The sequence below is a fragment of the Aotus nancymaae genome, unplaced genomic scaffold (assembly GCF_030222135.1).
Source record: "Aotus nancymaae isolate 86718 unplaced genomic scaffold, 86718_ANA_hifiasm-v0.15.2.pri h1tg000051l, whole genome shotgun sequence".
NCBI classification, from domain to species: Eukaryota; Metazoa; Chordata; class Mammalia; order Primates; family Aotidae; genus Aotus; species Aotus nancymaae.
Window position 1 is genome coordinate 335903 of NW_026988465.1, and position 25746 is coordinate 361648.

Consider the following 25746-nt stretch of genomic DNA (forward strand, 5'->3'; position numbering starts at 1 on the left):
ATAATTTTAAATGTATTAAGACTTGTTTTGTGGTCCAAAATATGGTGTATCTTGCTCAGTGTTCCATGTACCTTGAGAAGATTGTGTATGCTGCTGTTGTTGGGTGGGTGGAGTGTTCTGGAAATGTCTGTTAGGCCAATTTGGTTGATAGTGTTGTTCAAGTCTTCTATATCTTTACTGATTTTCTGTCTGTTCTATCATTTATTGAGAGAGATGTACTATAATCTCTTACTATAATAGTGGGTTTATCTGTCCCTTTTTTTCAATTCTTTCAGTTTTTGCTCAAAGTATTTTGATCTTTTGTTATGTGCATGGTCTAGAATCAGTTTAGGAGGAAGGGAATCTGTAATCCTTTATAGCTTTGTGGTTGATGAGGATGGGGTGCTGGTGAAAAAGAAGGAGGAATCAAAATAAGTCTGTATTGTCTGATATCTGTGCATTCAGCTATTTATGTAAGTCACTGGACAAGTAGGGTGCTCAAATTAGGGACAGTCTTAGGCCAGTGTTTCCTCCAAAGTCTGTTTTTGTTTGTTTTGTTTTATTTTGGAGATGGAGTCTTGCTCTGTTGCCAGGCTGGAGTGCAGTGGCCCAATCCTGACTCACTGCAACCTCCAACTCCCCGCTTCAAGCGATTCTCCTGCCTCAGCCTCCCAAGTAGCTGGAATTACAGGCATGCACCACCATGCCCAGCTAATTTTTGTATTTTTAATAGAGCCTGGGTTTCACCATGTTGGCCAGGATGGTCTCAACGTCCTGACCTTGTGATCTACCTGCATCAGCCTCCCAAAGCGCTGGGATTACAGGCGTGAGCCACCGCGTCCAGCCTATTTTGTCACTTTATCCAAAGTGCGGTGCCTTCATTCTTTCTTGCTCTCAGATTCTTCATTCCTACAAAGATATAAATGACTAATCTTTACTAAGATGCAGATTAAAGACCATCATTCCTGTAGTAAGCATTTTTATAGTAAACAGAACTTAAGATTTTAAGGTAACAGGGAAATATCTGTGTTGTGACTGGGTTAGGCCAAATACTTTCCCAAAAAACCAAAGCATCTAGCTCTCCTGTTATATTCCGTAAACATGGACTGTGGTTCCTGTCCAGGATTCCTCGCATTTGGAGTGCAGTCTCTTTTCTAGCTCAGCCATGGAATTTCAGGCATTAGTCAGAGGATAAGCACGATCTCTGGAAGCAGAGGAACTGGACTCCTGCAGGAAGAGCTGTAGACTGTCAACATTTCTTTTTGGCTTAGATGAGCCTGGTTTCGGGTACAATAAACACTTTATGTTCCCAAAGAATCCTCCAACATTTTTACCATTTTAAAAAGGAAACATGCCTTGTTGCTTCTTGGTGAAAATTCAAAGGTTATCATACCCTTCCTGCTCTCCAGGAAAATCTAGTTCTGACCAAATCACTTATAGCACGTGAACCTGAACTCTGAAATTCTATCTTTGCTTTCTCCCAGTATAACTGCTTGCTCTGCCACAGGCCTCACAGATGGCATTTTCAAAAATCAATAGGAATTTTGACCATAATGCTTCAAACTCAAACCAAAGCTGAGACTGCAGAAATAGCAGTAAAACATCCAGCATCTTATCCTATAGTTAAGCCTGCTGAATCTATCACTTTTTACTTCTGCTGCCTGGTAATTCAGGAATGTAAAGGGACTTTATTATGTGTGGGAGGGAACAGAATAGGGATACATTTGCCGAAGTTACTGAGACAATGATAAGAGGAGAAATGAAATCAACAAGGAAGTTGTTGCCCGGCAACATGGTTGGTTGTCAAAGAGACAGAGCAACCTTCGGTAATAACCATGAACAATCTATGATAATAACTCACGAATCCCTGAGTTAGAAAATAGCTGTGTTGTGACTGGGTTAGGCCAAATACTTTCCAAAAAACCAAAGCATCTAGCTCTCCTGTTATATTCCGTAAACATGGACTGTGGTTCCTGTCCAGGATCCGTCGCATTTGGAGTGCAGTCTCTTGGCTAGCTGGGACATTTTGTGGCTTTTCTTTTTCCTATTTTGTTTTGATTACATACCCAGGCTGTGTGTAATATTTTTACTTAACACAATCAACTGCAGTCATGTGATGCATCCAAATAATGCCAGATATCTTGTTTTGCCTGCCTGGTGAAGCTTTGCTGGCTTGATCACAGCATTTGACCAGTGAGTCCCATTCCTTAACAGGACCATGAACACTAGTGAGGACCGCAGGGTGGTATAGCTTGAAGGATCATTACAGAACATTCTTCATTTTCGCCCATGGGAAATGTGGCTTCTATGCCTGATATGCTAATGACCATCTCCTTTTGCTCTTTGAGTCAACAGGTCCAAATAGAATCTGGTCTTTATGTTCAGAGTCTTGTGCAGCCGAGCTCATCCTGCCCTGTCTTTTTCCTCTGTTAAAAGACTCCTTGCTAGCAAGGACTCTGCTATACTCATTCCTGGTCCCCAGCCACTAGCACACTTTCCAGTATTCAGAAACATTAATACGTGGATCTGAGCAAGGATCTTCAGGATGCACAGTAGATTCTGGTCTGCCGCAGGCTGTCTTGAGCACATAAAGAAATGTCACTCCTCCCTTGCCACCCTGTATTATGCTGGGGGCAGTAAAGTGGGTAAGAGCACAGACTTTGCAAAAAACAATGGATGCTGGCGAGGCTGTGGAGAAAAGGGAAAACTTATACACTGCTGGTGGGAATGTACATTAGCTCAGTCACTGTGGAAAGCAGTTTGGAGACTTCTCAAAAAACCTGAAACAGAACTACCAAGTGACCCAGCAATCCCATTAGTGGGTATTTACCCAAAGGAAAAGAAATCAATCTATAAGAAAGACACCTGCACTTGGATGTTTATTGCAGCACTATTCACAATAGAAACGATATGGATTCAACCAGGTGCCCATCAACAGTGGATTAGATTTAAAAAAAAAGTGGTATACATATACCATGAGATACTACTCAGCCAGAAAAAAAAGAACAAAGTCGTGTCCTTTGCAGCAACATGACTACAACTGAAGGCAGTTATCCTAAGAGAATTAACACAGGAATAGAAAACCAAATACCGCATGTTCTCACCTATAAGTGGGAGCTAAACACGAGGTGCACATGGACATAAAGATGGGAGCAATGAACACTGGGGACTACTGGATTGCAGAGGAGGGAGGGAATGGGGCTGAAAAACTCTCTCTTGGGTACCATGCCCACTACCTGGGTGATGGGATCGATCAGACCCCAAACCTAAGTATCATGCAATACATTCATGTAACAAACCTGCAGATGCACCCCTGAATCCAAAATAAAAGTAAAAATCATTTTTTAAAAGGTAAAAATAGATGAGTAAATACAAATTGAAAAAAAAAAAGAGCACAGGCTTTGGAGCCAGGCAGTCTGGGTTGAATCCTGGTCCTTCGTGACTGTTGGCAACATGCCTAACAGGGTATGTGTCGGTGTCACCGTCCATAAAATGAGGACACCGGTCATACCCAACTCCTAGATTGTTGAGAGGATTAAATGCACTCCTAGAACTTAGGAAAGTTTCTGTTACTTCAGCGCTTTGTAGCGTGAGATATCATCTTCCTTTTAGAGTTCAATCTATGTCAATGTCATCGTTGATCATGTCAACGCAAAACTTCCTCAGGGTGACAGATTGGAATTTGGAAGGGCTGTGCTCAAAACCAAAAGCCAAGAAAAACAGAAAGTGGGTAGGGCTGGGGGAACACAGGCACCTTTCCTTTTCTTTGGGGTTTTTTACTTTCCTCCCATGATCCACTTGATTGATTGCTGGGGCTTGGTGATTCTTAGCAAAATAAATTAAGCAATTGTTTGGCTCTTCTTCACTGGGATTTTCTGTGTCGGTGCTGATTTTGACATATAATAAAAGTAAACTTTTATTTTTTCTAAAAAGTACCAGGCCAAGAGGCCTTCCTGAGAATCTGATGGATCATCATGACAAAACTGTGGTTGAACTGTTCAGGAAGAGAATGGTTTCCTGCTTAACTGGTGCTAGATTGCTCACATCTAGAAGGGTTTCTTAACGTCCAAGAGAAAAGAGCAGGCTAGGGAAAAAACAAAAAAAGACGGCAAGAATTTGCTATGAACTTGCATGTACCTAAAAGCCAAATACAGAACTTCAGTCCTAAAGGATGTTACTTTCTTCACAAGGGTAGTTGGTCATTCAAAACAAATTGATCATGGATGCCACACATATGTATACAAAAAATATAACAGTAAGAAAATTAAGACAGTATATAGACAAAATTCCTCTATGCTCATTAGAAGGGGTCTGTGGCCTCTGGAGTGCTGGGAGAATTGGATTTCTTGATCTGAGTGCTGAATACATGGGTGTATTTTTTTTTTCATTTGTTTGTAAAGAGCTTTCTAAGTTTCGTGAGGACAAATAAAGGTATTCCCTTGCTAGAAAAATGGTTGGTTACAATAATTAAATAAAACAAACATCATCAAAGAGCAACAAAATAACTATAGTAATGTGTGGAACCCAGTTCCAGGCTTATCTGAGCTCCCCAGGGCAAAGTGAATCTCTTCTCCCTTTGTGCTGCAGAATGCAGTGGATGTCCCTGCTGCCAGCTTATGGTATTTGCCTCCCCAGATAGATGGCCACCTTCCAAAGGAACCACCTTTTCTTACTTACATGTTATTCTTCAGAATCTAGGGCAAGGAGAGGTACTTATCAAGTGTTCATAATTCATCTGTTGAGTGGGTGGATGGACAAGAGGACTTCGCATCTGGGTCCCGGTGAGGCAGCTTCCTGGAATCACAGGACCACAGGGACAAAGGCATTTTCTGAGGGGTCCTTCACACAACCTTCTGTCCCTGATGGTGGGACACAGTGATTACTCTCCTGGCAGATGTCTCAGATACATTACGCCTTTGTTATGTATTGTGCAAATATTTTATACGGGTAGTAGAAAAAAATTATGGAATCAAATCTTTAAATTTCTACTTTATGGCTAAATTTCTACTTTCTGGATCTTTTGTCTTGTTTGAGAAGTCCTTTCCTCACTCAAGGATATAAAATATATTCTCCAGTATCTTGTTCCAGTGCTTTTGCGGCTTTATCATCTAAATTTATCACTTTGATGTATCTGAAATTTGTTCAGGGTACAAAGTAGAGAACTACTTCTTACCAAAGAACAGCCTCGACACCCACCTAGTCCATCCTTTCCCCAAATTTGAGGTGGCACATTAATCACACAATGAACTCTCACAGATTTTCACAGATTTTATTACTTGACAGTTGTGTACTCTGTTGATTTTTCTATTTCTGAGCCAGAGCCAGAGAGTTTAACTATAGGACTAATTCTTTCTCGTTTTCCCCTCTTTCAAAAATACTTTTCCCATTTTACTCATTTACTCTTCCAGAAAAGCCTTAGAGTTAGTTTGCCAAATTGGGATTGGGATTACATTAGAACTATGGATTAATTCGGGGAGATTAGTGTCTTTGCCATATTGAGTCTGTCTTCTAATAATGTGACGCCGTAGTCAGTGTCTTCTGTATCTTTCGCTAAAGTTTTGTAGTTTCCTTCCTACTCTTGCACCTCTATTAATCTCTAGATTTTTTTTTTTTTTTTTTTTTTTTTTTGAGATGGAGTTTCGCTCTTGTTACCCAGGCTGGAGTGCAATGGCGCGATCTCGGCTCACTGCAACCTCCGCCTCCTGGGTTCAGGCAATTCTCCTGCCTCAGCCTCCTGAGTAGCTGGGATTACAGGCACGCGCCGCAGTGCCCAGCTAATTTTTTGTATTTTTAGTAGAGACGGGGTTTCACCATGTTGACCAGGATGGTCTCGATTTGTTGACCTCGTGATCCACCCGCCTCGGCCTCCCAAAGTGCTGGGATTACAGGCTTGAGCCACCGCGCCCGGCCCTCTAGATTTTTTTATCTGATATGGTAAATGGGATTTTTATTCCAATTTCTACTTTACCACTGCTGTTATATAGCAAAGCTACTAATTTTTGAATAGTTACCTTGAATCTTGCTATCCTCTTGGTCTCCTTTATTCGTTATAGCAGTTTATTCATTCATTCCCTAATTTTCTAGATATTGTCTTTTTCTTTTTCGAATATTCGTACTTCGGTTCTCTTTCTTGACTCATTTCACTGCAATATCTAGAAAAATGTTGGTGTTGGTGATAGCAGGCATCCTTAATAACAGGTCTTGACTTTAATGGAGATGCTTATAATATTTTATCACTAAGCATGATGTTATGGGTTTCTAGCAAAAGTTCCTTATCAAGGTAGGGTGTTATTCCAAATGCTTTGTCGCCATTTGTCATAATGATTATATCTTTTTCTCATTATATTGTGTTTCTTCTTACTAGACTGTCTAATGCAGAATTGTATTTGCTTTCATAGTGTAGAGTCAACTCAATTATGTCCATTAAAAATATGCAGATAATTAAATTATGGTATATATCCAAATGCTATGATCTGAATGTCTGCATTCCCCTAAAATTTGTGTGCTGAAACCTAACCCCCAAGCTGATGATATCAGAAGGTGGGACCTTCGGGAGGTGATTAGGTCATAAGGGTAGAGCCCTCATGAATGAAATTAGCACCTTTATAATAGGGACCCCAGAGAGCTGCCTCCCCACTTCTTCCACATGAGGATTCAGCGAGAAAGGGCCATCTAGGAACCAGGAAGCAGGTCCTTGCCAGACATCAAATCTTTCTGTACCTTGATCTTGGACTTTGCAGCCTCCGGCACTGTAAGCAATACATCTCTGTTGTTTATGAGCCACCTGGTCTATTGTGATTTGATATAGCCGCCCAAATGGACTAAGACACAATGAAATACTATTTGGCATTAAAAAAGAATGAACTGATACATATAACAACATGGATGAATCTCAAAAGCATGCCAAGTGAAAGAAGTCAAGCACAAAAAGTGCACAGTATATGGTTCCATTTCTATAAAATTACAGAACAAAGGAATCTATAGTGACATTTAAAAATCACTGTACTCCTGGAGTGACAGGGTTTTCTATATGTTGACTGGGGTGCTGGATTCACAAGGATATACGCTTATCAAAGTTCATTGAGCTTTATGCTTAAAATGGGCGATGATGTGTAAACTATGATTCGAGACTGATTAATAAGAAAAAAATGTATGTTAGCGCCCCAATCTTGCAGCCAGAGTTACACTATTTACTCTTTAAACCACTTCAACTTGGCTTTTGTTCCCACCACTCCAAATACATTTTCCTTGCTGAGGTCCCCAATGACGTCCATGTTGCTAACTCACCTCACCTGACTTCCAAGTAGAATGTGATGCAGTTCATCTCGAGCCCTCCCATCTCCTGGGCCACTTCTCGTTGGCCTCTTGTCATCCTCACTCTGTTCCTGGCCCTGAATGGTGGATACCTCTGGTTCTCTTTTAGGCCCTCCCCTCTTCATATCCTTCACCTTCTCATCCATGTAATCTCATAGCTCTGTGGTGTGTGTAACCAGGTTCACATCTCTTCCCAGACCTCACTTCTGAGCTCCAGGTCCACGTACCCAACCGCCAACATAGCACCTCCTTCTGAAAGACCCACGTGTTCTTGACTGCACTCCCAACCTTCTCACCAGAACTGTTAGCCTTCTGGGTGTCTCATCTCAGGGGTAGCATGTTCATTTGCCTAACTGCTAGAAAGCTGAAGGAAAACTTTAATAGATCATTCATTTTCTTTCACCCTCCACAACTTATCAACATTGCAAAGTGCTGCTTTCAAGTAGGTCTCACATCCATCTCTTCATGTCCACTGCCTCTGGCCCCTGGTGGAAGCCACTCTCGTGACCCCTAAGTGACCCTGCAGCTCCCACCTCTGACTACCTTGCAATTATTCTTCAAGTGGCAGGCAGAGTCAGTGTTTTAATGTGAATTTGTTTATGTCACTGTTGGCCATAATATGCTTCAGCAGCCATGAGGCTTTTTGACATTAAAAAATATACATTTTTTTCGTATATATATTTTATATATTATAGGTGGGTGGATCACTTGAGGTCAGGAGTTCGAGACCAACCTGACCAACGTGATGAAACCCCATCTCTATTAAAAATACAAAAATTAGCTGAGTGTGATGGCTCACGCCTGTAATCCCAGCTACTGTAATCCCTGCCTCAGGAGGCTGAGGCAGGAGAATCACTTGAACCCAGGAGGTGGAGGTTGCAGTGAGATGAGTTTGGGCCACTGCACTCCAGTCTGGGCAACAGAGCAAGATTATGTCTCAAAAAATATATATACAAAAATTAGCTAGGCGTGGTGGCACACGCCTATAATTCTAGCTATATGGGAGCCTGAGGCAGGAGAATTGCTTGAATCTGGGAGGTGGAGGTTGGAGTAAGCCAAGATCGTGCCACTGCACTCCAGCCTGGGCAACAGAGTGAGACTCCATCTCAGAAAGAAAATCAGCTTTGTTACACATAACAGGTAAGATGTCACATTATAAGTTATCCTTGGGCACAGTGATTTGAGGTCAATTCGTTCACTCCACACCCCTCTTCCACAACGTGGGGATTCAGTTGTGCTCACAGCAGCTGCTGGATGTTTTTTCAGATCAGAAGTCTCCCCAGAATTGCAATTCTGTCATTTTAAATATACGTAATTAGCAGCTGAAGAAATGCTTTTTTTTAATAGAGAGGGGGTTTCACCATGTTGGTCAGGCTGGTCTTGAACTCCTGACCTCGTGATCTGCTCGCCTTGGCCTCCCAAAGTACTGGGATTACAGGTGTGAGCCACTGCGCCCGGCTATATATTTTATCTTTTATTCTCAAAATTTAATCACCTTGGATAATAAATCCTATGGTCATTATACTTATGACAAATGCAGCATTTCAGGGTTGAGAGTTAACGGGCAAAATTTTCAATAAGTTGTCTGGGACATTTAGGAATCCATATGAATCAATTTAAAGTTGTTTCCTGCCTTACAACCAACACGAACACTGATACCAGATGGACTGTAGACTTAACTGTGAAAGCAAAACAATAAAGCTTTCAGGAGATAATAGAATCGTCTATCTTCGTGAACTTGTGAAGGGAGAGATTTCTGAAGAAGACACGTACACAGGTTTTGTTACATTTAGTCCGAGGCATATGGACATTTTTGATGCTACATTGGACCAAATGAAAATTAAGAACTTTTGTTCTGCAAAACATAGCATTAAGAGAGGGAAATGGTGAGCCTCAGGGTTAGTTATGTAGACCAATGCCCCAAGAAGCTGTAACATCTGAATAGGATCTGAGAGTTTCCATTGGCAGCATTCCAATTCTAGAGCTTTTCCCACTTCACTCTGTGATCTCCCAAGCTGCTGCTGAAAAAGTATAGTGAAGGCAGACGGAGGGACCTCCGTGTAGTCACAACTTTGGAGAACTGGCTTCCAAATATCTTCCGAGTTTTTAATATTTCAGAAACACTGCCTTAGGTGACCCAAAGGAAGTGGAGGCTAATTCTGAAGTGGGAATCCCCTTTTGTAGTCTTAACTTGTTTAGGATCAAGGAGAAATAAGAAGAGGCCTGAGACCAGTCTGGCTTGCAGAATCCTAGGAAGTTTTATTAATTTATGATGCCCCCTATCCTTGTGGGAGCAAGAAAATGCAGCATTTCAAGCCCCAAAGAACTACATTTGATAAACTTTTCTATTAGTCCAAGAGCCCCCACCCCATCTCCCCACACAGCCTCGCACAGTGCCATCTTATTGCCATAACAACTTGTGTGAATGAGGGAAGTCAAGAGCCTCAATCAGAAAACACATGAGAAGGCCGAGGTGGGCAGAGATCACCTGAGATCAGGAGTTCAGGACTAGCCGGGCTAAAATGGCAAAACCCCATCTCTACTAAAAATGCAAAATTATCCAGCTCTGGTGGTACACACCTGTAATCCCAGCTACTTGGGAGGCTGAGGCAGGAGAATTGCTTGAACCCACGAGGCAGAGGTTGCAGTGAGCCGAGATAGCGCCACTGCACTCCAGCCTGGGCAACAGAGCAAGACTCTGTCTCAAAAAAAGAAAAAAAGAACACACATGAGAAGGTGGCTAAGTGTAAAACCTTTGTTCAGCAGTTTATCCTACTACATGGTTATTTTTGTAGACTCTTGGCATCTTTTATCCTAAAACACTCACTTCTTGACTCCATGCAGTCCCACATGAACTGTATGTATATCATACATAAAGAAGAACAAAAAAGGGAATGCAGGTTATAACTGTTGGCCCTTTAATTGAAGAGTCTAAGAACTAGAGGGCTGTAACAGAATACTAATCCTGCAGAACAAGAAACAGAAACATCAGGCAAGGCAAGTTTGTCTTCATAACCCAGGCTCTCAATTGGGGTGCTCTCTTATATTTCAACTGAATACCTGTTTTTAATTGCCCATTCAACAGTCAGGGTGTCTGTCTATTTTGCAGCTTACAAAATTCTAATTTCTTTTTCTTTTTTTTATTTTGAGATGGAATTTCGCTCTTGTTACCCAGACTGGAGTGCAATGGCACGATCTCGGCTCACCGCAACCTCCGCCTCCTGGGTTCAGGCAATTCTTCTGCCTCAGTCTCCTGAGTAGCTGGGATTACAGGCACGCACCACCATGCCCAGCTAATTTTTTGTATTTTTAGTAGCGACGGGGTTTCACCATGTTGACCGGGATGGTCTCGATCTCTTGACCTCGTGATCCACCCGCCTCGGCCTCCCAAAGTGCTGGGATTACAGGCGTAAGCTACCGCACCCGGAGGTCCAAAATTCTAATTTCAAAATGCTTGACCACCTTATCACGTTTTCCCATGGCTATCAGGAAGATACAGCAATTTTATAGATTACTACATGGTCAAGAATCTACACATCTGATGTATTCTTTTTTCATTTTTACTTGATGCACTCAAAAGTAACCACTGGATTTTTTCAATGTGAAAAAAGAAAAATAGATACTCATGCCAAAATTCCTGAGTGTAAACACCCAACAGAGCAGAACTTAGAAAGAAATTGAAAGATTCGTTTCTGGATAGTGGTTTTATTGGTAAAGATGTAAGAACATTGGCACCATTAAAAACTCAGGTAATAAAGCTCTAAGCTTGATTTTGTATTGCTATAGTCTCTTTCTTCTAAGGGGAAGAAAATCTGCCCAAGAACAGGATGCTACCTGAGGAATTGTGCCGAATAAAGAAAAAAAATGGATGGTCGGCTGTGAAATTTTCCTCTGGCATCAACATGCAGAAAGTGGCGATGCCTGCGGTGGCAGCTGCTGCCTCTGTTCCCTCTTCATTCACTTCCACAAAGGACTTATGGACAATTTTTGATATAAAAATATCTCTGGCTCCTGACATGCCAGACAGATCAGCCTTGCTACTGTCAAAGAGATCCTGCACACCCAGGCGGGCCAGGTCAGAGTTGAGGGTGTAACTCTCTTCCAGTTTGAACCTGGGCAAGCTGACATTAACTTCAATGGAACTGAGATTCTCAGGTTTGGTCCACTCATGCAGCTTTTCCAAAGTCAATTGTTCCTCAACCTGTAATTAAAATGAGGCAAAAGAAGAAGTGATATCAATTTTTACATAAGTAAGGCAAAATAAGGCAATATTTAAATGAATGGACCCATAATATCAGTTGCTAGTTATTTTCCTTCACGTTTTGTGCCAAAACAGATTCCATTGGAGAATTTTATTTATTTCTGGCAATTGATGAAATAGGCCAGAGCTAGTGTTCCAAGTCATCAAAGGTTCAAGTACAGGGACTTTGTACATTGGGTCCATCATCCACTCACCCACCCATTCATCCATCCACCCATTCATCCATTCATCTACTCATCCATCCATCCATCCATCCATCCATCCATCCACCCACCCAGCTACCCAGCCACACAGCCACCCATATATCCATCCACCCATTCACCTATCCACCCATCCAGCCACCTATCCACTTATCCATCATCCATCCACCCATTTACCCATCCACCTATCCACCCATCCGTCCACCCATTTATCCATCCATTCATCCAAGGCTTACTAAACCCCTGCCACAATGGATTACTGTGATAGGCCATGACAACTGCTATTACTCTTCATTGGCTGAGTAGTGCTAGAAGAAATTTAAAATATTTCTTCTGTTTAGTCTGAATCCCACTGAATCTGTGGTAATCTGTGAACCTCACTGGAGCCGAAGTAATATCTAATAACTTTAGCTCCTAGGTAAAAATTACAAAGGCAGATTATGCACTGGGTATAGTTCCTCATCTGAAATTGTGATGTGGACAATACTTATATCTACCTTACAGAATGTTGAGAGCATTAAATGAAATGATGTATATAAAGTGCTTGGTGCATAGTGCTATATAAATGTCAGCTATTATCATTACTATTGTTATAGCTATCGGACTGGGACAGAGCCATCACTCTACTTGTTCCAGTCGTGCTGATAATTCCTTTTATGAGGCTAGAGATTTTCACTTTACAATCAGAAAAAAAAGAACTAATGCAAAAATACAACTGAAAGAAAGACCACATTGATTTTTATACAATGTATTAAAAGTCTGTACATGCAAATGATTTTTTTTTAGAAATAAAAGGCAAAACTTTTATTATTTAAGACCAGTATTATTTATATATATATATGTATTTTTTTATTGCACTTTAGGTGCAAATGATTATTATTAGACTCCCTTCCTGATAGCAAGTTTAGTTGGGGAGGAAAGAAAGAGCACAGAGCAGGCCAGGGTCCCTAAAGAAAAACTTTAATCTTCACAGTTTTGCTTACTTCTAGCCCTGGCAAGAAATGTAATAGCCTTTAAATTACATATAACAGACAGCTTGGGCAACATAGTGAGACCCTGTCTCTACAAAAAATTTAAATGATCACCAGTGCACTCCAACCTGGGAGACAGAATGAGACCCTATCTGAAAAAAAAAAAATACACATAATGGAAACGTCATACAAAGTTCATATTAGTAAATAGGCTTAATATGTCACATGAGGCTTTTTCTGTCTTGTAACCATTGGAAATTTAATTCACTATCTCTATGAACTGTGATGAGAATGAACAGTGTAATAATAGAATTTTATAGTAGATGATGAAGCTATATGCTGCACTATTGGGATGTTTCAATATTTTTCCTTAGTAAAACAATCCTCATCTTACTGTAATTTCCTCTAAAGTTAATTCAAGAGCTTTTCCATGGGCTGCTACTAACCAGTATTATATTTAGTATAGATCTTTAGATGACCCCATCACATGTGTCCACTGAAAGTAGCTGCCCATCTTTCTTGAAAAATGAAGTGTTAGCCGGGCACAGTGGCTCACACCTATAGTCCCAGCTACTCAGGGGGCTGAGGCAGGAGAATTGCTGGAAGCCAGGAGGTCAAGACCAGCCTAGACAACATAGTGAGACCTTGTGTCTATAAATTAAAAAAAAAAAAATTAACTGTGAGCTTTGGTATAGTAAGTGTTGATAGGCTACATTTACAAAGGAATAACAAACTATTGGAAAATGTGCCATCGGTGAACACTTAATGAGCACCTACCTACCATGCGACACATACACACAGGAGGAACCACAAAGCATGAAGGCCAGGAGCCATACCTTCTTCAGGCCCATGGACTCATCGTCAATGTCATCCGGCAGCAGGATGACCATGCTGAGCTCCTTGCCTTGGTAAGGCAGTTCCAGCACACGGCACTTAAGGTCCTCGATGTAGCCAAATGGAAATTTGTTCTTCTGATACATCATTTTCACAGTTTTTGTGTCTTTCTGAACAGTTAAAAAAAAATCACTGAAATTACTCTCTGCATTCTTTTAGAGCAATGTATGATTCTGTACAGTTACCTCACCTCACCTTATTCAATCTGAACGGGGCATCCGTCGTGGCTTCTTTTAGGAATTTCTCCTGCCAGTTTCCCTTGAAATAGATGGCATTTACTAGCACGAGTTTAGTCATGTTATCAACCACACCTGAAGCCAACAGTTCCGGAATCTTCCCTAAAAAAAATCAAGTTAGCTTTAGAAAAAATCCAAATTGGAATTCCAAATTTAGCTGACAATGTATTAGCATAGAAATGCAATGCAAATGTACACTTTGTACTTAATCTTCATTAAACCACATATTAAGTTAGGAAAGCCCTACCTAGTAGCATGTCTTCACTTTAAACATAACAACCTGTGGGGCAGACCAGGGTGACACACAAACTACCCAAAAAGGACTCGAAAATTTAAACAAGTCAAATGTGCTGAAAGACTAAAGACAGGAAAACTCTCCTTTTCTGGACTGTATGATAATCAATGAGCCTCATTTTGTAACAAGCATTCATTTTTAGAAAAACAATTCTTGATGAAAAAAATGGCTTTAGTCATCAGTAAATCACTTCTTCAAATCGCTGAGTAGATGCCTACTCTCACAAAAAAGATTTAAACAATATCCCAAAGGCGGAACAAGACCAAGCATGGTGGCACACACCTGCAATCCCAGTGCTTTGGGAGGCAGAGGTGAGAAGATCCCGTGAGCCCAGGCGGTCAAGGCTGCAGCGAGCCACAATCGCACCACCGTACTCCAGCCTGGGCGACAGAGCAAGACTCTGTCTCTTAAAAACCAAAACTAATGAAACAAACCAAAAAAACAGCAAAACAGCTACTCCATGGAAACAAAGGTCACCTTGGTGACCACAAGTATGGCCAGGAACAATTCCCATAATGGCAGACAGGCCTTCTGGAGTGGGTTGACTGATACAGGACTATATAAGAAAACAGATGTGGTAAAGAAATAAATTGCCCCCTAAAGAGCAAGTCAGTCCCCACCTACCACACCTTTTTTTACTGGACAAGATCTTGGCAAAAAAATTTATGACCACAGCAGTTTGTGAATATTGATTTCAGGTATTTCCATGAAATTCCAGGACATTTCTTTCCTTATGGGTATTAGATAATTTTTGGCAGGCTGGATTCTCCTCAAAATTTTAATTTCTTTTTTGCTATATTCAGTGTTGGTTTTAACTTTACTTATTTACTTTCTTAATTAATTTTTTTTTTAAGACAGAGTCTTACTCTGTTGCCCAGGCTGGAGTGTAGTGGCATGATCTTGGCTCACTGTAACTTCCACCTCCCGGATTCAAGCGATCTCCTGCCTCAGCCTCCTGAGTAGCTGGGATCACAGGTGTGTGCTACCATACCCAACTAATTTTTTTGTATTTTTAGTAGAGACAGGGTTTCATCATGCTAGCCAAGCTGGTCTTGAACTCCTGACCTCAAATGATCCCCCTGCCTTAGTCTCCCAAAGTGCTGAGATTACAAGCATGAGCCACCGTGCCTGCCAATGTTGGTTTGAACTTTAAAATGTAGTTTTGGGGAGCTGATGAGAACAAAGAATTTAGCTGCTTGAGTTAAATCTTGTTTAAGTTTCCACTCTGGTGAACTTCTAATATTTGAGAGCTGTCCAGCAATGGACAGTGCAGAGTTCACGCACCCCAAGCATCCTCCGACTGTAACCGTGATGTGTGCCAGGACTGTGGGAGCTGGGGAGGGAAGAATTGCAGGTGGGGAAGGCAGACTGAGGAAAGGAATGACCTGTGTATAATGATTCCATTCTGCCCAGGCTCTCACCTTCTGTCTGTCCCTTCACCCACTGGTTTATGGTCTTCCTTGCATCTTCAGGGGCGTGCTGAAAATCCACACTGGTCAGGACGGCACCATATGTTTTCTCAGTCGAAGCCAAGAACTCCTATTTAAAAAAAAGAAGAAAATAGAAGCAACTCCTCCTACCTATAGAAATTGTTTTCTAAAATCCTGAAAAGCAACAGAAATTGTCCTAAAAGGCTACAGTTTCAACTCTTACAGTTTTTCTCATAGTAGCAAAAAGCATTGAACATTAAATGTACTATCTTAGCCGTTTTTACATGTGCGTTTCAATCATGGTAAGTCTAACCCTTATCCTGTCGGTGTTATATAAAAATTACCACTCTTTTCTGACCTTGGACTAAGATTTCACAAATACTGATTGTACTCTTGCTTCAGTAAAACCTCCAGGAGCTATCTTTTCACTAAAAAGACTGTAATACACAAACCACCACGTCAATTAAAGTTTGCATTCTGGCTGTTTGCATTCTGTCATGTTGCCTTCCGTGTTGTTTCTGCCATATTTGCCTTCTGTATTGTTTTTCTGAAAGTTTACAAATATTAAAACTGACTTCCATGACTTGATTGTGCCGGAGAATATCTGCACTGTGTAGCGGGGTTTTAGAATGTGAAAGGCAAAGTACTTACAGGGAGGAAATTGTAAGTTTTCTCTCCGTACAATCTATTAGCAAGTTTCAGAATATAGGATGCGCCACGTTTGTTGATATCAGCATTCAGGCTCTGGAATCTTGAATGGATCTCCTCAACCGTGTTGAAATGAAAAGTCTAAAATAAAGAAAACATTCTTTCCACAACCATTTATTTATTTATTTATTTATTTATTTATTTATTTATTTGAGACGGAGTCTTGCTCTGTCACCAGCCTGGAGTGCAGTGGCGCAATCTTGGCTCACTGCAACGTCCGCCTCCTGGGCTCAAACGATTCTTCCGCCTCAGCCTCCCAAGTAGCTGGGGCCACCGGTGCTTGCCACCACGCCCGGCTAGTTTTTTTGTATTTTTAATAGAGATGGGGTTTCACCGTGTTGGCCAGGATGGTCTCGATCTCTTGACCTCGTGATCCGCCCGCCTCGGCCTCCCAAAATGCTGGGATTACAGGCGTGAGCCACCGCGCCCGGCCACAACCATTTATTTTAAAACCATAAAGTGGTTCCTTGGTGTTTCCTTCTATCAAATTAAATTAGTGTGTTTCTATTACTAATTATCGATGATCCCCAACCCAATATTTATTAATTTGCCATTGCTTTCACATCACTTTTTGTTATACTTGCAGTTCCTCAAATGTGAGTGGTTAACACACTATATATTTATGTATACGTCTGTCTTTTTCCAAAGCAAATCATAAATGGTATGTTCATGTTTATTTTCTGTATCAAATACAGTTTTACTGAAAGTTCTTAGAAATAAGCAGTAAAAATAGGATTCATCCTCTATTCAGAACCACAAACATATTACAAACTGAGGTTTTTAAAATTTTATTACCCTATTAAACATTAACTCATTTATTTTAAAATAACTTCCTTAAACTTAACATTCTTAAACAAAACATTCCTCATGTATCAGTTACAAATCAAGAGGCCCTTTGTGGTTTTATGAGGCCTAGGCTGGTTCTTTTATTATTAAGACACAAAGAACAAAACTATATAGAGTACAAAGTCCACATTACTCACTGGGATATGGAATCTTTCCACTGTGCCTATGATCGATCTGCTTTAATGGAAATGAAGGGGGAGTCCTTAAAACTATTCGTTGCTGAGGTTTTTAAAGTCCCTGGAAAGTCTCAAGCTAGGAACTGATATAACCCTGCAAGAAGCAACTAACAATTAGTAACAGAAGTTTCTTTAACAAACTTTTTAAAAATTCTTTAAAATGCTTTCATATCTAAAGCGATGAGTAATAGAAGCTTCACAGCCCCTGAAACTTGAATCCCGGGCTGCATCTTGCCAAGGAGCAGGTGCAGTATAATTTGCGGCAGGTATGTTAGAAGAACCTCCACTGTCACCTCTCCTTTCTGCTGAGCGTTGAGAGGCAGCTAGAGTTCTCTTCTCAGAATTGAAGAGTACCAAGCACAGAAGTCCCCTCCATTAAGGACAAGAAGGAAGGCTGGGCATGAGAGTGACCTGTCACATCGCCAGGGGCTGGGTCCTGCTCCCGAAGCTATTGGGTCTCCCCGTCACCTCCCTTGCAGGGCTTGTTATGCCACAGCCCACTAAGCCATGCGCAGCGCCCTGGGACTATAGAACCACAGGGTCACTTTCTTCCCTGCAAAAAAGCAATGCCACTATCTTCATTATAGTGCATTCCTTATGTCTCATTGCTCTCACTATAATTGAAAGTAGCATTATATAACAGGCAGTATTTATGAGTTGCAAATCATCATATGCAAAGAAAAAACTGGAAGCTGCTGGCCCAGGAGGATCTGGTATGGCTTTCAGGAAAGCTGTCAGAGTCATCCACTGGAGCAGAAGCCTCGCCCTGAAGGGATTTTTGTCAGCTTTGCTCACTGCTGTCTCCTCAAGTACACAAAAAACAGTTCCTGGCATGTGGTAGGTACTTAGGAAAAACCTGATGATGAATCAAAGCCTACATACAGCTGGGCGCGGTGGCTCACGCCTGTAATCCCAGCACTTTGGGAGGGCGAGGCGGGTGGATCACGAGGTCAAGAGATTGAGACCATCCTGGTCAACATGGTGAAACCCCGTCTCTACTAAAAATACAAAAAAAAAAAAAAAAAATTAGCTGGGCATGGTGGTGCATGCCTGTAATCCCAGCTACTCAGGAGGCTGAGGCAGGAGAATTGCCTGAACCCAGGAGGCGGAGGTTGCGGTGAGCCGAGATCGCGCCATTGCACTCCAGCCTGGGTAACAAGAGCGAAACTCCGTCTCAAAAAAAAAAAAAAAAAAAGAAAAAAAGAAAGTCTACATACAAATGGGACTTTTCGGAAAGTCTGATCTCATAATGTATAGTTGTTGAACACAGAAATACCGTTTTGAAAACATGCTGTAAGAGCTCAACGGCACAACCTTTCCATACAGACTGTCCATTCGTAGGGAGACAGCAGGAAAGCAGACCCTTTTTGTTTCTTTCTGCTGACCTTGGACAGCTGCGCCGCCGTGTTACCTCTGGTCCCCAGAAAGACCATGGCCATCGCAGATGAAATGCTAAAGGGAGAGATGAAGACATTTCCAGCCGGATTGTTCTCACTCAAGGCCAGGAACAGGTCCAAGGCGAAGCGGGTGTTTGCTGAGCTCAGCTGCTCCATGGTGAAAGCTGTAACACATAACAGGAACCCCATGGTGCCTGGTTCCCGCTGCTCATCCCAGCTGATCAGGCAGCACCATTTCCCCAGAAGCTTCCTCATCTCGTGCCAACCACCCTGTGATGCCCTGGATCTTGTACTTTCTCCCCACTTTTTTATTCCAGCGGGGCAAGAACACTTTCCCAGGCCCACAGATATGGGATCATGCTGGCCGAGGATTCAGCAGTTAAAGGGGATCAGGACCCAGGGTGCCCTATAGGGCTCTGACTTTGCAGACAGGTGAGTCTGGGGGGTAGGGTGGGGCAGACCCCAGCCACCCCAGCCCTAGCATAGCCACCCAGCCCTGGGTCCTTCCAACCTACATCTGGGAGTGCACCTGCTTCTGAGCCTTTGATTCAAGTCTCTGATTCACTGGGCAATGAATCTATTGCCTACCTTTACCTGAACTAAAAGCGTTCTATCAGAGACTCATAGCTAGCTACTGTGCATTAAAACTCCAGCAAGGGTATCGCTGTAATTATTATAATCATATAATTATTCCTCATTTTTGAGGTTCAAAAGGTGTAAGAGGTCCAGTGCCCAAAGTCTCAGCGCCGGCGCAGGATGCGCCGGGGTGTGGCGGTGCAACATCCCCATCCTCCACCCACCAGCCCATCTTGATCTCCACTCTCAAGAGCCCTTATTTCCTCAAGGACAGGCAAAGAAGAACTGTGCTGGCTGCTCGGCACGTAAGTACAAAGCTGACTTCTCCTTGCTGTTAAGTTGTGTCTAGAATCGCACGGGGTTCCTCTTCTCCCTCCCTGCAGCTGCAGAAAGGGGAAGCGGCTTGGCCCTGGGCTGCCTGGAAACTCACAAACAGCTCTGGGAAGCAGGGAATTCAGAGAGAAAGAACAACATTCGGATCTCAGGTTTCAGTCCTGCATCTGTCGTCCTCCCTGCCTCCCTCGCTGGCTGGCCCGGCCTGCGCCTCCGCAAGGGCGAGGATCCGAGGGGTCTATCTCAGACCGGGCGCCGCTAGGGGATGGGGGCGCGCACCGGGGGTGCAGGCGGAGCTGTGGGGCAGACTGGCCTGAGCCTAAGAGGTGGGGGGTGCTGGGCTGGAAGCTGAGCGAGGGGGCCTGGTCCCTCCGAGTCCCGGCCTTACCCGATGCGCCGAGGCACGCTCCGGGCTCCGAGCTGGGTGCGAGGTCTGGGAGGAAGCGCCCAGGGCCGCTGCCCTTATACCGTGCGGAAGTGTTTCTCAGGCCGCGGCCGCGGGCGGGGCAGCCGCCCTTCCCCGTGACTGCCTAGGAGTCAGAGCTCCTGGGGTTGCCTAAGTGGAGGCAGAAGTGAGCGTGGCTTCCCAGCAGCGCCCTCCTCAGGGAATTGGCGCCTTTCTCAGTTCTAAGCCTTTCCCGGAATCTCTGGCAAAGACCTGAAAAGCTATTTCTTACAAAGGTGTGAAAGACTGAGAAGACAGTGTGTCACCTCTTGGAGTGCAAATGACTTTCTTTGAGTCCTATCTATATTGGGAGCTTTCTTTGAAGGGAGGAAGCAAATGTGGGGATCTTACATAGGGAAAAAGAGGGGCCTCCAGGATCAGATAAAACAGACCCAATTCCAAACACGTGCTCTCTGCTTCCAAGATCACAGCTTGCTGCTGCATCCTCAATGGTGGAAAGTGGAAGGGCAAAAGGGCCAAATCCCACGTGAAGGCTCTTTGAAAGGGGCCAATCTCACGTCTGAGGGAGGTGCTCTCAAGATCGAATCACCTCCTAAAGGCACCACCTCTTAGTATTACATTGAAGATTGTTTCAGCATGAATTTTGGAGGGAACACAGATATTCAAAGCATAGCATTCTGCCCCGGCCCTCCAAATGTATGCCCTATTCACATACAAATGCATGCCCTACTCACATACAAATGCATGCATTCTATCCCAATGGCCCACAAAGTTCCAGCATCAACTTTAAAATGTAAGTCCAAAGTCTCATCTAAATATCTTCTAAATTAGAAAGGCATAAGATTCAAGGTACAATTCATCCTAACTGAAATTCCCCTCCAGCCATGAGCCTGTGAAATCCAACAGGTTACATGCCTTCCAAATACAGTGGCCAGACAGACATAGGAAGGACATTCCTATTCCAAAAGGGAGTGACAGACAAGGAGAAAGGAGCATCTGATCCCAAGGAAGTCCAAAAATGCAACAAGGCAAACAGCATTAAATCTTGGGGCTTCAGAATAATTTTCTTTGATGCTGCGTCCCCCATTTCAAGCACATCGGGGTGGGGATTGGGTCCTCTGGGGTCCAGGGGACCCAGTCCCATGGATTTACCAGGTGTAACCATTACAGCAGCTCTGACAGTTTGAAGTTTAGGCTTTCACAGCGGGGACTTGCATGCTGGTGGCTGTACGGTTCTGAGTTTTCAGGGACAGCCCTGTCGCCAGAGTTCTACTAGCTATTACCCTAGTTGGGGCTCTCTGCAGTGGCCCCAGTGCCATTGCTCCACTAAACATTGCCCTAGTGAGGGCTTTCTGCAGCAGCCTCACCTCAGTGACAATTCTCTGCCTGGACCCGCAGGTTCCCCATGACATCCTTCAAAATCTAGGTGGAGGTGGCTATGTCTCCACAGTTCATGCACTCTGTGCACCTGCAGAGTTAACATCACAAGGACACTGCCAAGGCTCACGGGAAGGGTGTCCTGACAAGGGCCTGCATAAGCCACACCTGGAGTGGTGGCCAAAGAGTGCTGCACCAGAATTCAGGGGGCGGGTGGGCAGAGACTTGAGGCAGCCCTGGGCAGCAAGCCCCAAGGTTCCATGGTGTCCTGAGTCCTCCCTTAAAACCATGCTGCCCTCAGGGGCCTGGCACTCTGGGATGGTGATGGGAATCCAGCACCAGCAACCTCTGAAATGCCTTTGGGTTCACTCTTCCATTGTCTTGATAAATAGCATCTGGCTTCCTTCTATCCATACTCATCTCATTATCAAGTGTGAGCCTGGCCACACCCTTGGTCTTCACTCTCAAACATGCCTTTTCATTCTTTACACGGCCAAAGATTAGGAAAGAATTTTCTAACCCTTTAAGCTCTGCTTTCCTCTTGATTATAAATTCTGTCTTTAATTCATTCTCTCTGCCCACATTGTACTATAAGCAGTCAAGAGAAGCCATGCTGCACTCTGAAACTTTGCTCAGAGATTTCTTCCACCAAATAGCCTAGTTTATTACCTTTAAGTTCTGCCATTCAGAAAACACTAGGACACAGACACAGTTCAGCCAAGTTCATTGCCACTGTGTAATAAGGATGACCTTTCCTCCAGTTTCCTTTTAAGATCTCATCAAAACTGTCTTTATGGCCGGGCGCAGTGGCTCACGCCTATAATCCCAGCACTTTGGGAGGCCGAGGTGGGTGGATCACGAGGTCAAGAGATCGAGACCATCCTGGTCAACAAGGTGAAACCCCATCTCTACTAAAAATACAAAAATTAGCTGGGCATGGTGGTGCGCACCTGTAATCCCAGCTACTCAGGAGGCTGAGGCAGGAGAATTGCTTGAACCCAGGAGGCGGAGGTTGCGGTGAGCCGAGATCGCGCCATTGCACTCCAGCCTGGGTGACAACAGCGAAACTCTGCCTCAAAAAAAAAAAAAAAAAAAAAAAACTGTCTTTTTACCTCTAACTGCATTCTGATCATGACCACTTAATCTCTCAGAAGATTTAGGCTCTCCCTGCAGCAGTCCTTGTCTTCTGAGCTCTCACCAGAACTGCCCTTAATGCTCTGTTCATGTCTATCTAGGCTTTTTCCAGCATGCATCTCCAACTTCTTCCAGTCTCTACCAGTTAATCAGTTTCAAAACTCTCTCTACATATTTAGGTATTAGTTATAGCAACATCCCATTTCTCAGTATCAATTTCTGTCATAATCCATTTGTGCTGCTATAAAGAAATACCTGTGATTGGGCAATGTATTAAAAACAGAAATTTATTGCTCACAGTTCTGGAGGCTGGGAAGTCCAAGAATAAGGCACCAACATACTCGGTGCCTGGTGTGGGCTGCTCTCTGCTTCCAAAATGGTGCCTTGTTGCTGCATCTAAAGGGGAAAATACTGTATCTTCACGTGGTGGTGGGAAGGATGGAAAGGGATGAATGCATTCCCTCAAGGGCCCTAATCGCACCCATGAGGGTTCTGCCCTCATAACTTATCACTTATTAAGGCTCTACCTCTTAATACTTTCACATTGGTGATTAAGCTTCAACATATGAATTTTGGAGAGACACATTCAGCCCATAACATCTCTTCTGCCACGTGAGGACACAGCATTTGTCCCTTCTGCCTTTGCCACCAAGTGAGAACACAGCAAGAAGATGCCCTCATCAGATACTGGGTCTGCACCTGCAGATCTTGAACTTCCCAGCCTTGGACTTCCCAACCTCCAGAACTATGAGAAATACGTGTCTATTGTTTACAAGGTGTTTTGATAAAGCAGCAGGAAAAGGCCAAGACAGGAGCTCTTCTTGAGAAGCTGGCCTTGTCCTTACCCTCTTGTCTAGGAGAAACGTGTGGACACCTCCACATTACTGCCCCCTGAGTCTTCCTAGCCCATCTCTTCTGACAATAACATGGAGAAATGTCAGTCTCCTACGAGATTTTCCTTGTTCTCCTCCACCTTGAATTATTTCTGAATTATTCCTCCTGCCCCCAGCTCCTGAAAGTAAAAGTGACTTACTCTTAGACTTTTCTGGCTTTTCAAGCTGCAACTGATCACCCAGAACTCTCAGAAGCATCTTGAGAAGTTTTTTCCTCACTTTTCAAAAGTCATTTGGAATTAGCTTGTTTTCTTGTTCAGTTTAAGAAACTGCTATTAAGTGAATAGTGACACTTTTAATAAACTTGCAGCACGGTGAAATTAAAAGTCTCACAACAGCGTATTATAAATATGTTAAATATAATTCTTCTGGGTAAATTATTTCCATGTTGTGCTCCCTGAGTAATGTATTTTATTTTAGATAATCAATTCCTCAGGCCGGGAGTGGTGGCTCATGCTTGTAATCCCAGCACTTTGCGAGGCCGAGATGGGTGGATTACCTGAGGTCAGCAGTTCAAGACCAACCTGGCCAACATGATGAAACCTCACCTCTAAAAAAAAAAAAAAAAGATAATCAATTCCTCAAAACATAAAATTCACAGTAATTCACTAGCAGTTCAACAATTCAAAACATTTTAAACTAAAAAAGCAATTTTTGTGTGCCATAGTGTGTATTTGCTATAGTAAAAGAGAAATATGAAAATAACTGTTAAACTTGTTCTTAATAAATAGTTTTTCCAGCCTGGGCAACATAGGGAGACCCCATCTCTAAGAGAATTTAAAAATTAGCTGGGTATGGTGGTGCACACCTGTGGTCCCAGCGACTTGGGAGGCTGAGGTGAGAGGATTGCTTGAGCCCAGGACTTGGGTGAGGCTGCAGTGAGCTATGATGGCGCCGCTGCACTCCAGCCTGGGTGAAAAAGTGAGAACCTGTCTCAAAGAAAAAAAAACATCGAAAAATGAGTTAATAACTTATAAGCTAGAAAAATAACACAAAATCATTCTACGGATAATGCTTTCTTATAATAGTCTGAGAATTTTGGGTGAGGCTAATTTCATGACCGTGAATAATTTTGGCCCCTGGGCTGTGGTTACAGATAACAAGACATTTTCAGGAAAGTCTAAAATAATTTACATTTTCCTATGTTAGGCAGCTTACATGATTGAAGTGACAGAAATGAACAAAGTAACCAAATAACCTCTCAGGGTTTGTTTGTTTCTTTTTTTTTTTTTTTTTTCTTGAGTGCAGTGGCACGATCTCAGCTCTGCTCACTGCAGCCTCTGCCTTCTGGGTTGAAGCGATTCTCCTGCCTCAGCCTCCTGAGTAGTTAGGACTACAGGCGTGCACCACCACACCCAGCTAATTTTTTGTATTTTTAGTAAAGACAGGGTTTCACCATGTTGGCCAAGCTGGTCTCGAACTCCTGACCTCAAGCAGTCCGCCCACCTCGGCCTCCCAAGATGAGGGGATTACCAGCAAGCCGCTGCGCCTGGCCAGAGTTTCTTTTAGTCCTTTTATTTTCTGCCAAATAATGGAACTAACCTAGCATTAAAATTTCAGCTGTGCAACATGGCTTTATCCTCCAGAGGGCAGAATTGCATCATTTATAAAATGCAAATCATTGGCTTCTGCTGAGAACATAAATGCCAGGACAGCATGTAATTTTTCTTCAGTCAAGCTTGGTCCTCCTTACTGGGGTAGCTAGAATGTCTCTAATTTAATTTTATGTTGTGAATATCCATGTAAGCAGTCCATTGGGGACTTCCCCTGACCTTGCGTCCTTCTTTCTCCCTCGTTTCAGAGGCTTCTTTTCAGTGTCTCACCTTAGAAGGCTCATTTTCTTTCAGGTCTTAGCCCCCTGCTATTGCCTCTTTCTAGCTGATTCTAATTCTGGTCTCGGTTCAATGCCACCTCTTCCCTGAGACCTTCCCTGACTTCTGTTCTCATCCCGAATTACTTTCTGTTTGCTTTGTAGCCTCAATCGCCATCAGAAACTGGTTGCCTACCTCCTTCAATAGAACATAACATCAGGAGGAGAGGGCTTTGACCTACTTGTTCACTGCTGCACCCCCAGTCTCTAAAACACCTGGCATATAGTAGTTGTTTAAGAAATTTTGTTGAATAAGTGAAGGAAGGTTATAGTTCAGAATAAACCGAGCCATGTGGACAGATGATATGCTCAGTTCAATTTCTTGATTAATGATAAGGAGAAGAAAAGGCTCTCCAAACTGCATGCATAGAATAACTACAATGCGAATGAAAATGGAGCCCCCACAAGAGGAATTCAGGTCCCAGTATAAATAGCAAGATACATGAAACA

The 25746-nt window shown here is 43.0% G+C and overlaps 1 protein-coding gene across 1 annotated transcript; it reads right to left on the bottom strand.

Annotated features, from left to right (window-relative positions):
• Positions 1-10978: 10978 nt before the first annotated feature.
• SERPINB1 (serpin family B member 1) lies at positions 10979-20101 on the bottom strand. The gene is made up of 7 exons (XM_012464867.3): positions 20005-20101; positions 18696-18871; positions 16232-16369; positions 15572-15689; positions 13815-13957; positions 13562-13729; positions 10979-11494 (listed from the first exon to the last, which is right to left on the bottom strand). Exons 2-7 carry the CDS (start codon positions 18861-18863, stop codon positions 11090-11092), a joined length of 1140 nt encoding a protein of 379 aa, XP_012320290.2. The 5' UTR covers positions 18864-18871; positions 20005-20101; the 3' UTR covers positions 10979-11089.
• Positions 20102-25746: the final 5645 nt, after the last annotated feature.